Genomic DNA, 15040 nt, shown 5'->3' on the forward strand with positions numbered 1-15040 from the left:
CATCCATGGCATGATCTCTGGGGCTGCAATTTGACATAAATACTGGGGGATGGGGTAATACTTTGTAATTAAAAAAGTGAAGTGGACTCCAGGAATTAGCTCTTCACTTTGTTGTTCAGTCGCTCAGTCATGTCCAACTCTTTGTGATCCCATGGACTGCAGCATCCCAGGCTTCCCTGCCCTTCCCTGTCTCCCTGAGTTTACTCAAACTCTGTCCATTGAATCAGTGATGCCATCCAACCATCTCTTCCTCTGTTGGCCCCTTCTCCTCTTGCCCTCACTCTTTCCCAGCATCAGGGTCTTTTCCAGTGTGTCTGTTCTTCACATCAGGTGGCCAAAGTATTAATTCATATGACCATTATATCTACTACTGCAGGTAAGAATGCCTTAAGAAATGGAGCAGCCCTCATAGTAAAAACAAACAAACAAACAAAAAAGCCAGTCTGAAATGAAGTACTTTGGTGAAACCTCAAAAATGACAGAATTATCTCAGTTTGTTTCCAAGGCAAACCATTGAGTATCACAATAATCCAAGTCTATGCCCCAACCACTATGCTAAAGAAGCTGAAGATGAACAGTTCTATGAATACTTACAAGAACTTCTAGAACTATTAAAACACACACACACACACACACACACACACACATATATATATATATATATGTCCTTTTCATCATGAGGGATTGAAAAGCGAAAGTAGGAAGTGAAGAGATACCTGGAGTAACAGGCAAGTTTGGTCTTGGAGTACAAAATGAAGCAGGGTAAAGGCTAATGAGTTTTGTCAAAAGAATGCACTGGTCATAGCAAACACCTTTTCCAACAACACAAGAGACTACTCTACACATGGAGATAACCAGATGGTCAATACCAAAATCAGATTGATTATGTCCTTTGCAGCAGAAGATGGAGAAGCTCTACATAGTCAGCAAAAACAAGACCTGGCATTGGTTGTAACAGATCATGAGCTCCTCACTTCAACATTCAGACTTAAATTGAAGAAAGTACTAAAAACCACAAGGCCATTCAGGTAAGACTTAAATCAAATCCTTTATGATTATACAGGGAAGGTGACAAACAGATTCAAGGGTTTATATCCGGTAGATAGTGGGCCTGAAAAACTACGGACAGAGGTGATCATCAAAACCATCCCAAAGAAAAATTCAAGAAGGCAAAGTGGTGTCTGAGAAGGCTTTACAAGTAGCTGAGGAGGGAAGTGAAAGGCAAGAGAGAAAGGGAAAAAGAGTCATCTGAATGCATGCAGAGTTCCAGGAAACTGCGAGGAGAGATAAAAAAGCCTTCCTAAGTGAACAATGCAAAACAATGGAGGAAAACAATAGAATAGGAAAGACTAGAGATCTCTTCAAGAAAATTGGAGATAGCAAGGGACTATTTCAGCCAAGGATGGGCAAGACAGAAGATAGAAACAGTAAGGACCCAACAGAAGCAGAAGAGATTAAGAAGTGGAAAGAATACACAGAAGGACTATTTAAAATGGTATTAATGACCTGTGTAATCATGATGGTGTGATCACTCACCTAGAGAAAGGCATCCTAGAGTGGCCTTAGGAAGCATTACTATGAACAAAGCTAATGGAGGAGATACAATTCTAGCTGAGCTGTTTCAAATCCTAGAAGATGATGCTGTGAACGTGCTGCACTCAACTGTTGTTGCTGTTCTTCAGTTTCTAAGTCCCGTCTGACTCTGTGCAACCTCATGACCTGCAGAGAGCTTCAACAGCGCATGAACCAAGAACTTCCAGATTTACAAGCTGGATTTAGAAAAGGCAGGAACCAGAGGCCCTTGGCCACAGCACTGGCACGCATTTCCTCCAGTTCCATGCATTGTCTTTTCTTATTTTCAGTGGTTTCCCTTGTTGTGGAAAACATTTTTTAACTTGAAAGCTATTTATTTTGAATTGCTAGACTCTCAATATTTTGAATAAATATTAATTAAAAACACCAATATATTCTTACTTAAACATAATAAAAGTGAGCTTTTTGATACAATCTGTTTTATATTTACAATTTTTAAGTGATATTTGGGAATCAAAGCAATGTTTTAACAAAAATTCTAATTTGTATCAACAAAGAAGTTGTGGCCTAGAGCTTTATTGATAAATTAAAAAGTACACAATTTCTTTTTTATGGATCAAAAGAAAAACGTTCTTTTTAACTGAGTATGTTTGATTGACAAAATTGTGTTAGTTTCAAGTATATATAATCCAATGATTTGGTGGTTGGATATATACACATATATATTCATACACTTTATATTCTTTTTTTGTAATTCTTTTCCATTATAGTTTATTACAAGGTACTGAATACTGTTGCCTACACTATACAATAAATCCTTGCTATTTATCTATTTTATAAATGGTAGTGTGTATCTGTCAATCTCATACTCTCATTTATCCCTCCGCCTCTTCCTCTTCGGTAATCATAAGCTTGTTTTCTATGTCTGTGAGTCTGTTTCTATTTTGTAAATAAGTTCATTTTTACTATTTTTTAGATTCCACATATAAGTGATCTCCTATAGTATTTGTCTTTCTCTGACTTACTTCACTTAGTATGATAATCTCTAGATCCATCTTTGTCACTGCAAATAGGATTATTTCATTCTTTTGTTGCTGATTAATATTTCATGTAGATATGTATCTTCTTTATCCATTCATATGTCAATATGCACTTAGATGGCTTCCAGGTCTTGGTTATTGTAAATAGTGCTACCAGGAACATTGGAGCGGAGGTATCTTTTTGAACTAGGGCTTTTGTCTTTATTGGATAAATGCTCAGGAATGTAACTGCTGAATCATATGCTAGGTCTATTTTCAGTTTTCTAAGTAACTTCTGTTTTGCATAATCACTGCAACAATTTACATTTTCAGCAATGGTGTAGGAGGGTTCCCTTTTCTCCACATCCTCTACATTCTTTATTTGTAGACTTTTTGATGATAGCCATTTTGATGGGTGTGAGATGATATCTCATTGTAGCTTTAATTTGCATTTTTCTATTAGTTAATGATGCTGACCATCTTTTCATGTGCCTGCTGACCACCTGTATGTCTTCTTTGGAGAAATGTCTGTTTAGGTCTTCTGACCATTTTTCAAATTTGCTTGTTTATGGGTTTGTTGCTGTTGTTGTTGTTGAGTTACATAAGCTTTTTCTATATTTTGAGAATTAATCCCTTGTTGGTCACACTGCTTGCAAAAATTTTCTCCCAGTCTGTGGGTTATTATTTCATTGCAAAGCTTGTAAGTTTAATTAGACCCCATTTGTTTGTTTTTGCTTTTATTTTCCCTTGGAAGACTGATCTAAGAAAATATTGCTACAACTTATGTTAAAGACTTCTTCACTTATGGTCTCTTCTAGAAATTTATAATTTCAGGTCTTATGTTTAACTTTCTTTGAGTTTATTTTAGTATGTGGTATGAGAGAATGTTTTAATTTCATTGTTTTATAAATGTTGTCCAGTTTTTCTACCACCACTGCCTGAAAAGATTGTCCTTTTCTCAATGTATATTCTTCAGTTCAGTTCAGTCGCTCACTTGTGTCCGACTCTTTGCGACCCCATGAATCGCAGCACGCCAGGCCTCCCTGTCCATCACCAACTCCCGGAGTTCACCCAGACTCATGTCCATCGAGTTGGTGATGCCATCCAGCCATCTCATCCTTTGTCGTCCCCTTCTCCTGCTCCCAATCCCTCCCAGCATCAGGGTCTTTTCCAATGAGTCAACTCTTCGCATGGGTGGCCAAAGTACTGGAATTTCAGCTTCAGCATCATTCTTTCCAAAGAACACCCAGGGCTGATCTCCTTTAGAATGGACTGGTTGGATCTCCTTGCATTCCAAGGGACTCTCAAGAGTCTTCTCCAACACCACAGTTCAAAATCAATTCTTCAGCGCTCAGCTTTCTTCACAGTCCAACTCTCACATTCATACATGACCACTGGAAAAACCATAGCCTTGACTAGACAGACCTTTGTTGGCAAAGTAATGTCTCTGCTTTTGAATATGCTATCTAGGTTTGTCATAACTTTCCTTCCAAGGAGTAAGCGTCTTTTAATTTCATGGCTGCAATCACCATCTGTGGTGATTTTGGAGACCCAAAAAGTAAAGTCTGACACTGTTTCCACTGTTTCCCCACCTATTTTGCCATGAAGTGATGGGATCAGATGCCATGATCTTAGTTTTCTGAATGTTGAGCTTTAAACCAACTTTTTCACTCTCCTCTTTCACTTTCATTAAGAGGCTTTTTAGTTCCTCTTCACTTTCTGCTGTAAGGGTGGTGCCATCTGCATATCTGAAGTGATTGATATTTCTCTTACCCTTTTTGTAATTGGTTAACTGACCGTTAACTGTGTGGGTTTGTTTTGAGTTCTCTATTCTATTCCATTGATTTGTGTGTCTATTTTTGTGCCAATATCTGCTACTTTGATTACTGTACCTTTACAGTGCAATCTGAAGTCTGGGAGTGAGATACCTCCAGCTTTGTTCTTTTTCTCAAAAATTGCTTTGCCACTTATGGGTGTTTTGTGGATCCATATAAATTTTAGGGTTATTTGTACTAGTTCTTTAAAAAGGTCACGGGCATTTTGATAGTGATTGCATTAAGTATGCATAGCTCTTTGGATACCATGGCAATTTTAATAGCATTAATTCTTCCAACTCAAGAGCATGGGCTACATTCTTTCCATTTCTTTACATCATTTTCAGTTTCCTTCATTGGTGTTTAATAGTTTTCAGAGTACAGATCTTTCAAGTCCTTGATAGAATTTATTTCTAGATACTTTAGGTTTTTCGATGTGACTTTAAATAGGACTATTTACTTTCTCTTTCTGATATTTCATTACTAGTGTACATATATCCAGCAGATTTCTGTATATTAATCTTGTATTCTGCAATCTTGCTGAATTCACTTAATAGTTCTAATAGTTTTTTGGGCTTTTTTTTGGAAGAAGGATTTTTACACAATATAAAATATTATATATTATCTACAAACGTGACAGTTTTACTCTTTCCTCCAGTTTGCATGGCTTGTAATTTTGTTTCTTGTCTGACTTCTGTGGCTAGGACTCCCAAAACTATATTAAATGGAAGTGGTGAGGGGTCATTCTTGTCAAATCAAACTGGAAAGCTTTCAGATTTTCCCACTGTGTGTTATGTTGGCTGTGGTTTTGTTATAAAATGGCTTTATCATGTTGAGATTTGTTCCTTCTATACCCACTTGGATGAGATTTTTTTTTTTTATCATGAATGGACAGTGGATTTTGTCAAATTCTTGGCTTGCATTTATTGAGATTATAATGTGATGAAATTTAAAAATGTTTTTCATTTAAAAAATTTTATTGGACTGTAGTTGATTTATAATGTTGTGTGAGTTTCAGGTATACAGCAAAGTGAATCAATTATACAAATATCTACTCTTTTTTAAGATCCTTTTCCCATATAGGCTACTGTGTGATTTTTAAACTTTTCTCTTGTTAATGTGCTGTCCCACATGGATTTCTGTATGATGAGCCACTCATGTGACCATGGAATAAATCAAACTTGTCATGCATGATGTTAAGTCTTCAAATTGCCTTAAAAGGTATCTTTATAAGTGTTATCATAACCCTGAATGATTCATAGTGTCCTAATATGCCAAAATTTAAAAGCCAGGATAGGTTATTCTTGGAGATTGGCAAGGACCAATCAGGTCAACCTCTAATTTGAGCCCAAATGCCAATCTATAATTTGGTGGCCTGAATGCCTACATGAAAGAGGGAGCATTAAAGGAGTACAAGATTGACCATCTGAAGATGGATTGAAGCCTTACTTTAAAATTAAAGGCTATTTTTTTCAGTGAATTAAAATATGCCATTATTCTTATTTCTCTTACTCTGGTCTGATATTTTAAAATTGTCATATGACAATGCAACTTCTGCATAATGAGTTGATAAAGACAAGAATTGAGCTAATTAAAGATAACCATATAATGATGTTGATTATCACTGAAACAAGAACAGAAACAAAAATTAAGCAATAAACCTATATCCAGACTATTTGACACCAAGTTTACATTTAAGAATGAATTATCAGATATCATAATCACTGCTTTAAATTATACTATGAAAATAGACTAATCCCATTCATCTTTGAACTCATTTTTCTGTCACTCATGGATGTGTGAGTTGCACCAGCTTGCTTAAATGATGTTTCTGTGGGCATGTATTTAAATAGGCATTGAATAAAGTGAGATGGGATGATCATGAGAAATAATGAAATGTAACTAAGAAGAAACTATGCACTAAGACTTCTAGGTTCAAGGTTGATATTCCTAAGCTATTATTCCTGAGATATCCTGTTTTCACGCCACTTGTGTCATAGACTTGGTTAAGAACTTGAGAAAGTATATCAAAAATGTGCATAATGTTGGCCTATACTTCCCATAACTTGATCTGACCTGTATGAAACCACCTTATTCTTGTATCTATATAATTAAGATATGAATTTTATAGAAGATGTTGCTTTCCACACAGCCTGTGAAAGGCGCTCTTGACCTCTTTGTTCCGCAGACTATAGATCAGAGGATTCAGCATGGGGATGACTATGGCGTAGAACACAGACGCCATCTTGTCTGTGCTCATGGAATGGCGGGAGCCGGGCTGTAGGTACATGAAGGCGCCTGTCCCATAGAAGATGGAGACGGAAGTGAGGTGGGATGCACAGGTGGAAAAGGCCTTCTGATGTCCTTCAGATGAGCGCACCCTCAGAATGGTGACAAAGATAAACAAGTAAGAGATCAAGATGATCAGGACAGAAGAGATGATATTGAAGCCTGCCAAAATGAAAAACACAATCTCACTTCTCTTGTTGTCTGAGCATGAGAGAGCCAGGAGAGGAATAGCATCACAGAAAAAGTGATCAATCACCCTGGATCTGCAGAAAGAGAGACTGAATATGTTCCAAGTGTGCACAGAGGCCTCCAGAAAACTAAGAACATAGGACCCTACGACCATTGAGGCACACACCCTTGGTGTCATGATGTTGGTGTAATGGAGTGGTTGACACACCGCTGCATGATGGTCATAGGCCATTGAGGCCAAAAGAAAAGTTTCCATAATGAGAAAGACAGCAAAGAAGAAAAACTGAGCAGCACAAGCATGGTAGGAAATGACCTTGTCTCCCGTGAGGAATCCTGCCATCACTTTGGGAGTGACAGCTGTGGAGTAAGCAAAGTCCATCAGGGAGAGCTGGCTGAGGAAGATGTACATGGGAGTGTGGAGACGAGAGTCCAGCAGGATCAGCGTGATCACCCCCAGGTTCCCAACCAGAGTGAGGAGGTAGATGAGTGTGAACACTAGAAAGAGTGGGATCTGCAGTTGTGGGTCATCAGTTATCCCGGCGAGAATGAACTCAGTCACCTCTGTACTGTTCTTTGGGGTCATTTGTACGTTATGTGAGTGTCCTATAGCAATTAAAAAGAGAAAAGAAAAGGAACTGTTAAGTAACTGAGTTAGAACTATCATAGTGTCCAGTGTATGGATGTGGACTTGGACCATAAAGCAAGCCGAGTGCCAAAGAATTGATGCTTTTGAACTGTGGTGTTGGAGAGGACTCTTGATCATCCCTTGGGCTGCAAGGAGATCCAACCAGTCCATCCTAAAGGAAATCAGTCCTGAATATTCATTGGAAGGACTGATGCTGAAACTGAAGCTCCAATACTTTGGACACCTGATGGGAAGAACTGACTCATTGGAAAAGACTCTGATGCTGGGAAGGATTGAAGGCAGGAGAAGAAGGGGACAACAGAAGATGAGATTGTTGGATGGCATCACTGACTCAATGGGCATGAGGTTGAGCAAACTCTGGGAATTGGTGATAGACAGGGAAGCCTGGCATGCTGCAGTCCATGGGGTCACAAAGAGTCAGACATGACTGAGCAACTGAATTGAACTGAGCTGAATATTTTATATCAGGATTCTGTGAATTTCACTGGGCCTAATAACAAAACATCATTGTTAAATTGATAGGTTTCCTATCAATTTTCAGTAGTAAAGAATCCACCTGCTATGCAAGAGATGCGGGTTCAATCCCTAGGCTAAGAAGATCCCCTGAAGAAGGAAATTGCAACCCAGGGAAATCTCATGGACAGAGGAGCCTGGAGGGCTACACTCCACAGAGTTGCAAAGAATCTGTTATGAGTTAGAGACTAAATAGTAACAACAACAGGAAAACAGACTATTCTAGCTTAAAAGATTTTGTAGATAATACAACCCAATCTTCTACCCTAGTAAACGATAACATTTAAGTTCAGAAATAGAGGTCACTTATGAAAAATTACAGGATTTTTACTAAATGAGATATGTTGGCATCACAAGTCAGACTTTAAAAACTGATACAGAATATTCATGTAACAAAATAGGTTACTGCAATTTACTTCATTTCACTACAATTGTATCAAGGGGAATATACTTGATCTAACAACAGAAGTTTTAATATATCATGTTCTAAGCTCCTTATTGCAAAATTCAGACTTATATTGAAGAAAGTAGGGAAAACCACTAGACGATTCATGTATGCCCTAAATCAAATCCCTTACGAATATACAGTGGAAGTTACAAACAGATTCATGGGCTTAGATCCAATAGACTGAGTGCCTGAAGAACTATGGGCAGAGGTTCATGACATTATATACGAGGCAGTGATCAAGATCATCCCCAAGAAAAACAAATGCAAAAAGGCAAAATGGTTGTGGGCCTTAAGAAGCATCACTACGAACAAAAGTAGTGGAGGTGTTGAAATTCCTGCTGAGTTATTTCAAATCCTAAAAGATGATGCTGTGAAAGTGCTACACTCAATATGCCAGCAAATTTGGAAAACTCAGCAGTGGCCACAGGACTGGAAAAGGTCAGTTTTCATTCCAATCTCAAAGAAAGGCAGTGTCGAAGAATGTTCAGACTACCACGCAATTGTACTCATCTCACATGCTAGTAAAGTAATGCTCAAAATTCTCCAAGCCAGGCTTCAGCAATATGTGAACCGTGAACTTCCTGATGTTCAAGCTGGTTTTAGAAAAGGCCGAGGAACCAGAGATCAAATTGCCAACATCCATTGGATTATAGAAACAGCAAGAGAGTTCCAGAAAAACATCTATTTCTGCTTTATTGACTATGCCAAAGCCTTTGACTGTGTGGATCACAATAAACTGTGGAACATTCTTAAAGAAATGGGAATACCAGACCATCTTACCTGCCTCCTGAGAAATCTGTATACAGGTCAAGAAGCAACAGTTAGAACCGAACAAGGAACAACAGACTGGTTCCAAATTGGTAAAGGAGTACATCAAGGCTGTATACTGTTACTCTGCTTATTTAACTTATATGCAGAGTACATCATGAGAAATGCTGGGCTAAATGAAGTACAAACTAGAATCAAGATTTCTGGGAGAAATTATCAATAACCTCAGATATGCAGATGACACCACCCTTATGGCACAAAGTGTAGAGGAACTAAAGATCCTCCTGATGAAAGTGAAAGAGGAGAGTGAAAAAGGTGGCTTAAAACTCAACATTCAGAAAACTAAGATCATGGCATCTGGTCCCATCACTTCATGGCAAATAGATGGAGAAACAGTGGAAACTGACAGATTTTATTTTGGGGGGCTCCAAAATCACTGCAGATGGTGACTGCAGCCATGAAATTAAAAGATGGTTGCTCCTTGGAAGAAAAGCTATGACCAACCTAGACAGCATATTGAAAAGCAGAGACATTACTTTGCCAACAAAGGTCCATCTAGTCAAAGCTATGGTTTTTCCATTAGTCATGTATAGATGTGACATTTGAACTATAAAGAAAGGTGAGTGCTGAAGAACTGATGCTTTTGAACTGTGGTGCTGGAGATGACTCTTGAGTGTCCCTTGGACTGCAAGGAGATCAAACTGGTCAATCCAAAAGGAAATCAACCTTAAATACTCTTTGGAAGGACTGATGCTGAAGCTGAAACTCCAATACTTTGGCCACCTGATGTGCAAACCTGACTCATTGGAAAAGACCCTGATGCTGGGAAAGATTGAAGGCGGGAGGAGAAGGGAACGACAGAGGATGAGAGGTTGGATGGCATCACTGACTCAATGGACTTGAGTTTGAGAAAGTCCAGGAGTTGGTGATGGACAGGGGGGCCTGGCGTGCTGCAGTCCATGGAGCGACTGAACTGAACAGATTCTTCAATAGCCTCGGAGGATAATAGGAAACATGTTCAGTTGCTCAGTCATTTCCAACTCTTTTGACCCCATGGCCTTAGCCTGCCAGGCTCCTCTGTCTATGGGATCTCCCCGGCAAGAATACTGGAGTGGGTAGCCATTCTCTTCTCCAGGAGATCTTCCAGACCAAGAAATCAAACCTGGGTCTCCTGTATTTTGGGCAGATTCTTTACCATCAGAGCCAGATCTCTAGGTCAATAAGATACACAGAATGTATAATTCCAACACAAAGGGCTACTGTAGAAAATCCTGTAGAAAGAATAAAGACATCCAGAGAATAAACATTAAAAGTGTGATTCCAAGCTAGAGACATCTGGATGCACAATCCTGCTCCATCCTGTACTAGATGACCGACTTTGGGTATTGCTCAATATCATTTGTCCATTAGTTTTTCCTTGAACTCATTATCAAACTGGAGTGACAATGCAAACTGGCATGGTAGGCTTTTACACACTATGACTAGGACAGAGTTATTTGTTTCTGTATTGATTAAAGGAGTGGATGTTATAATCGAGGAATTGCAGATAACTGTAAATCAAACATCCTATATCCTCACTCACTCCATTTGCTTCTGCTCCAGATCGCTTCCACTGTTATATTCCATTTATGCCTTCCTCTAATTTTCACACAATATTTCTCCTCTACTCAGATAGTGGTGGGCACAGCTATACTGAGTATGAATTAATTTATTCTTCTGAGTCATCCTGTGTATTAGCTAAGGTTTCTGAGCCTCAGCTTCTCCATATCTAAAGTGGATACAACAATATTTCATGGCATGTAGTAGGATTCAATCAATGCAGATAATCTTACAGTTAGAAGATAGTGATGGAATCTATCAAGGGACTTAATATGTTCAGTTGCTCAGTCATTTCCAACTCTTTTGACCCCATAGCCTTAGCCTGCCAGGCTCCTCTGTCTATGGGATATCCCCAGCAAGAATACTGGAGTGGGTAGATGCATTCCAGTGGAGTGGAATTATACATTCTATGTATCTTATTGACCCAGGGCTCTGGCTCGGATGGTAATACGTAAGGTCTGAGGTTAAGGAAAGCTCTCATGTCGAGAATGAAGTGTGGGATGCTATAATTTCACCCAATTCATATTCTCTGCATTCGTCTCATTAACCTATGCAATAGATGATGGTGTGGAGCAAGGTGGTAGGGAGAAAGGCAAGGAGACATTACCAAACTCTAGATATATTTCTATAAAGTAGAGCTTGCTGGAGTTTAGAGAGGATATTAGAGAAAGAGGGAAAAATGATTCCATTTGTTCGTATGAATCGTGAAGGGAATGGAGTAGAAGAAGCAGATGTTTGAGGAAGAGCAAGAATGATGATTTCAGATTAGTCATGGTGAGTTGGAGATTCTTCTTGGCCATCTAACTTAGAAGGGCTGCATAAACAATTGGACTGGTTGCATCGGAATTTATTAATTCTAATTATATTGGCTATTTGCTACTTGTTTAACCTTCATATATCATATTAAATCCACACATCTAACTCAGACCATTAAAGGAAAGAGTTTAGAGAAAAAAATCAGAGTATGATAATGTTACAAATTTAAGAACATGGAACTATAAAGCATTAAGAGGAAAGTGAGAATGAAAATTGTCACCACAGAGATGGCTGCAAGGGAAGCCCTGCCCCAGGACACAGATTTCAGGTGGACTAGTTGGTAAAGAGAAGGCAATGGCACCCCACTCCAGTACTCTTGCCTGGAAAATCCCATGGAGGGAGGAGCCTGGTAGGCTCCAGTCCATGGGGTCGCTAGGAGTCAGGCATGACTGAGCAACTTCACTTTCACTTTTCACTTTCATGCATTGGAGAAGGAAATGGCAACCCACTCCAGTATTCTTGCCTGGAGAATCCCAGGGACAGAGGAGCCTGTTGGGCTGCCATCTATGGGGTCACACAGAGTCGGACACGACTGACGTGACTTAGCAGCAGTTGGTAAAGGGAGCGTCCAGATATCCTGGTTATGCTGATAAATGTAAATCCTTCTGTAAATTCCAGAAGGAACAGTAGAGTGATTTCAGGATTTGGGCAGGAGTGGCTGCTGGGTTTAGAAAGAGGGATATGAAGAGATGTGGACATTATTTAACAGGAGTTTAGGGCTGACTTGAATTCCTCAGCTTGGTGAATGACACACCAGTAAAGAGAATCAGGAGATTAGTCCTCAGGTCTAATCTCTAGATTAGATGGTCTAGAGGGTGGCAACCAGGCTAGGAGGTTGTGGGGGGAAGGGGAGGGTGAAAGTCTTGACAGGAGCCTGCAGCTGTCCACTCCATCTTTACTCCTGCTGCTGGTGGTAGGGGGGCCACTGGGAGGCATTATCATTCAGAGAAGACACCCTCTTGGTTCCTACTTACCTTAATCAATACTCATATTAGATGTCCCGCAAATCTGGGGGTGGGGGTAGAATGTACTGAAAGCATTTTATTTTATTTTATTTTTTTACCATCTTTCTTCTCAACAAAATGAAGAAGGGAGTCTTAATCCTGCACTTTCCTACAGGGGAGAAAAAATAGTTTCAAGCACATTCCTGTGTTAACATTAATCTACTGAAAAGGTAGAATGATAAAATGTCTTTAAACCACGTGTTGACATTTTAGCAATCCTTTTTACATTTTTTTGTTTGATTGGGCCACCACATATTGGATATTCAGGACATAGTTTAAAAGGGTACAAGATGTTCTGTGCCCTTAGTACAATTCAAATTTGTTCTTCAAAGAATAACATGAGTTTCAAAGCTTCCATGAAGTCTTCAAAAACTCCTTTCTAAAACTGCTGCGGCTGCTGCTAAGTCACTTCAGTCGTGTCCAGCTCTGTGCGACCCCATAGACGGCAGCCTACCAGGCTCCCCCATCCCTGGGATTCTCCAGGCAAGAACACTGGAGGGGGTTGCCATTTCCTTCTCCAATGCATGAAAGTGAAAGGGAAGTCGCTCAGTCGTGTCCAACTCTTTCTGACCCCATGGACTGCAGCCTACCGGGCTCCTCCATCCATGAGACTTTCCAGGCAAGAGTACTGGAGTGGGGTGCCATTGCCTTCTCTGCTAAACACTGCCATTCTGTTATAACCTATGGAGCACCATTGGTCACTTTGTTACTTATAATAATTTGTTTTGTCTTAATCTAAGCTGTATCTCACATATAGGACTTCAATACTATATAAGCAGATGTACAAACTTAAATAATGAACTATGGTAGCTAGAAACGACTGAGCACTTTCTATGTTCAGGGAACCTCATGCATGCTATACCTCCATTGATTTATCACCCAACCATGTGAGGTATTATTCCCATTTAACATATGGGGAAACTGAAGCTTGCTGACAAGGAGTTACATAATGAAGTCCATTAAACCATCTAATAGCAGAGCTGGTATTTGAAATAACGTCATTTTGAATCAAAGCTTGAGATTTTGAACACTAAGAAATATTTTCCTTATATTTTATATGTAATCTCTTACCCCAGCCCTGGGCACAGAAATGTTATTCATTATATTGGCCTATTCATGAATAAGTAAAGAATGCTGAGCTCCAAAGAATTGATGTTTTTGAACTGTGGTGTTGGAGAAGACTCTTGAGAGTCCCTTGGACTGCAAAGAGATCCAAGCAGTCCATCCTAAAGGAGATCAGTCCTGTGTGTTCATTGGAAGGACTGATGTTGAAGCTGAAACTCCAATACTTTGGCAAACTGATGGGAAGAGCTGACTCATTGGAAAAGACCCTGATACTGGGGAAGATTGAGGGCAGGAGGAGAAGGGGATGACAGAGGATGAGATGGTTGGATGGCATCACTGACTCAATGGACATGAGTTTGCATAGGCTCTGGGAGTTGATGATAGACAGGGAAGCCTGGCGTGCTGCAGTCCATGGGGTTGCAAAGAGTCAGACACGAGTGAGCGACTGCACTGAACTGAGCTGATTCATGAATGACTAATTTATTGAGTGTGTTGTTCACAAGTAATGTGGAGAAATAAAGAGCATGGACTTTTGGAATCAAATATACAATTAGCTGTTGGGAATTTAGCTAATATACTATCTTTCTGAATCCAAGTTGAGTGACAAGGACTATATCCACATGTTTACAATCAAATTCCTTTCCCCTCTATCAAGAAAGAAAAGGAAAGGAAAGAATACCTCTACATATGTTTGAAAGTTACATAAGTTTTGAGTAACCCTAATTAATAAGCCACATAAAATGCTAGAATTTGTTCAGTAATTCATCCAACATTCATCTTTCTTCAGCTACCAAGTCCTTACAATACATGAGGTCTAGAATGACATAAAGGACATATTCCCTGGTCAGAAAGTATAGAAGACCAAGAGAAACATAAAAATGTTGCTTATTTCAGACATTCCTATTTTTTCATTCCCAAGCAGAGAGCATTGCTTTTGTCTTCAAGCCAGTGGGATGGTACCATGGCCTCATTTATTTATGCTATAGTTCACTAGCCAGTGGATCTAATAATTAATCAATCTAGGTGCCTAATACAAGCAAATATTCAGAATAAAAACTAAAGTCCGGGCTCCCTCATTCCCATAAATTCTTCATTCTGATGTGATTTTTACACCTCTCCTTTCAGTGCATGTTTATAGTTGGTCACTTAGCCTGGGTCCCCTTATCTTATTCTCTCTATTCCTTCTCTTTTTCATTAAAGTTGTTAAGTATTCTCCAAATTATAATAAAATTTCAAATTGTGATCCAATTTGATACTTTTAAAGAATTTGGGATTAGCCAGCATAACTAACATTACTCTGTGTGACCCCATAGATGGCAGCCCACCAGGCTCCCCCA

At 39.3% G+C, this 15040-nt stretch overlaps 1 protein-coding gene across 1 annotated transcript; it reads right to left on the minus strand.

Annotated features, from left to right (window-relative positions):
* Positions 1-6477: 6477 nt before the first annotated feature.
* Positions 6478-7427, minus strand: OR5B148 (olfactory receptor family 5 subfamily B member 148). Its single transcript, XM_002693794.6, is given in 2 exon segments — positions 6478-6530; positions 6533-7427. Coding segments are annotated over 2 exon segments (948 nt in total).
* Positions 7428-15040: the final 7613 nt, after the last annotated feature.

This window comes from Bos taurus, chromosome 15 (genome assembly GCF_002263795.3).
Source record: "Bos taurus isolate L1 Dominette 01449 registration number 42190680 breed Hereford chromosome 15, ARS-UCD2.0, whole genome shotgun sequence".
Taxonomy (NCBI): Eukaryota; Metazoa; Chordata; class Mammalia; order Artiodactyla; family Bovidae; genus Bos; species Bos taurus.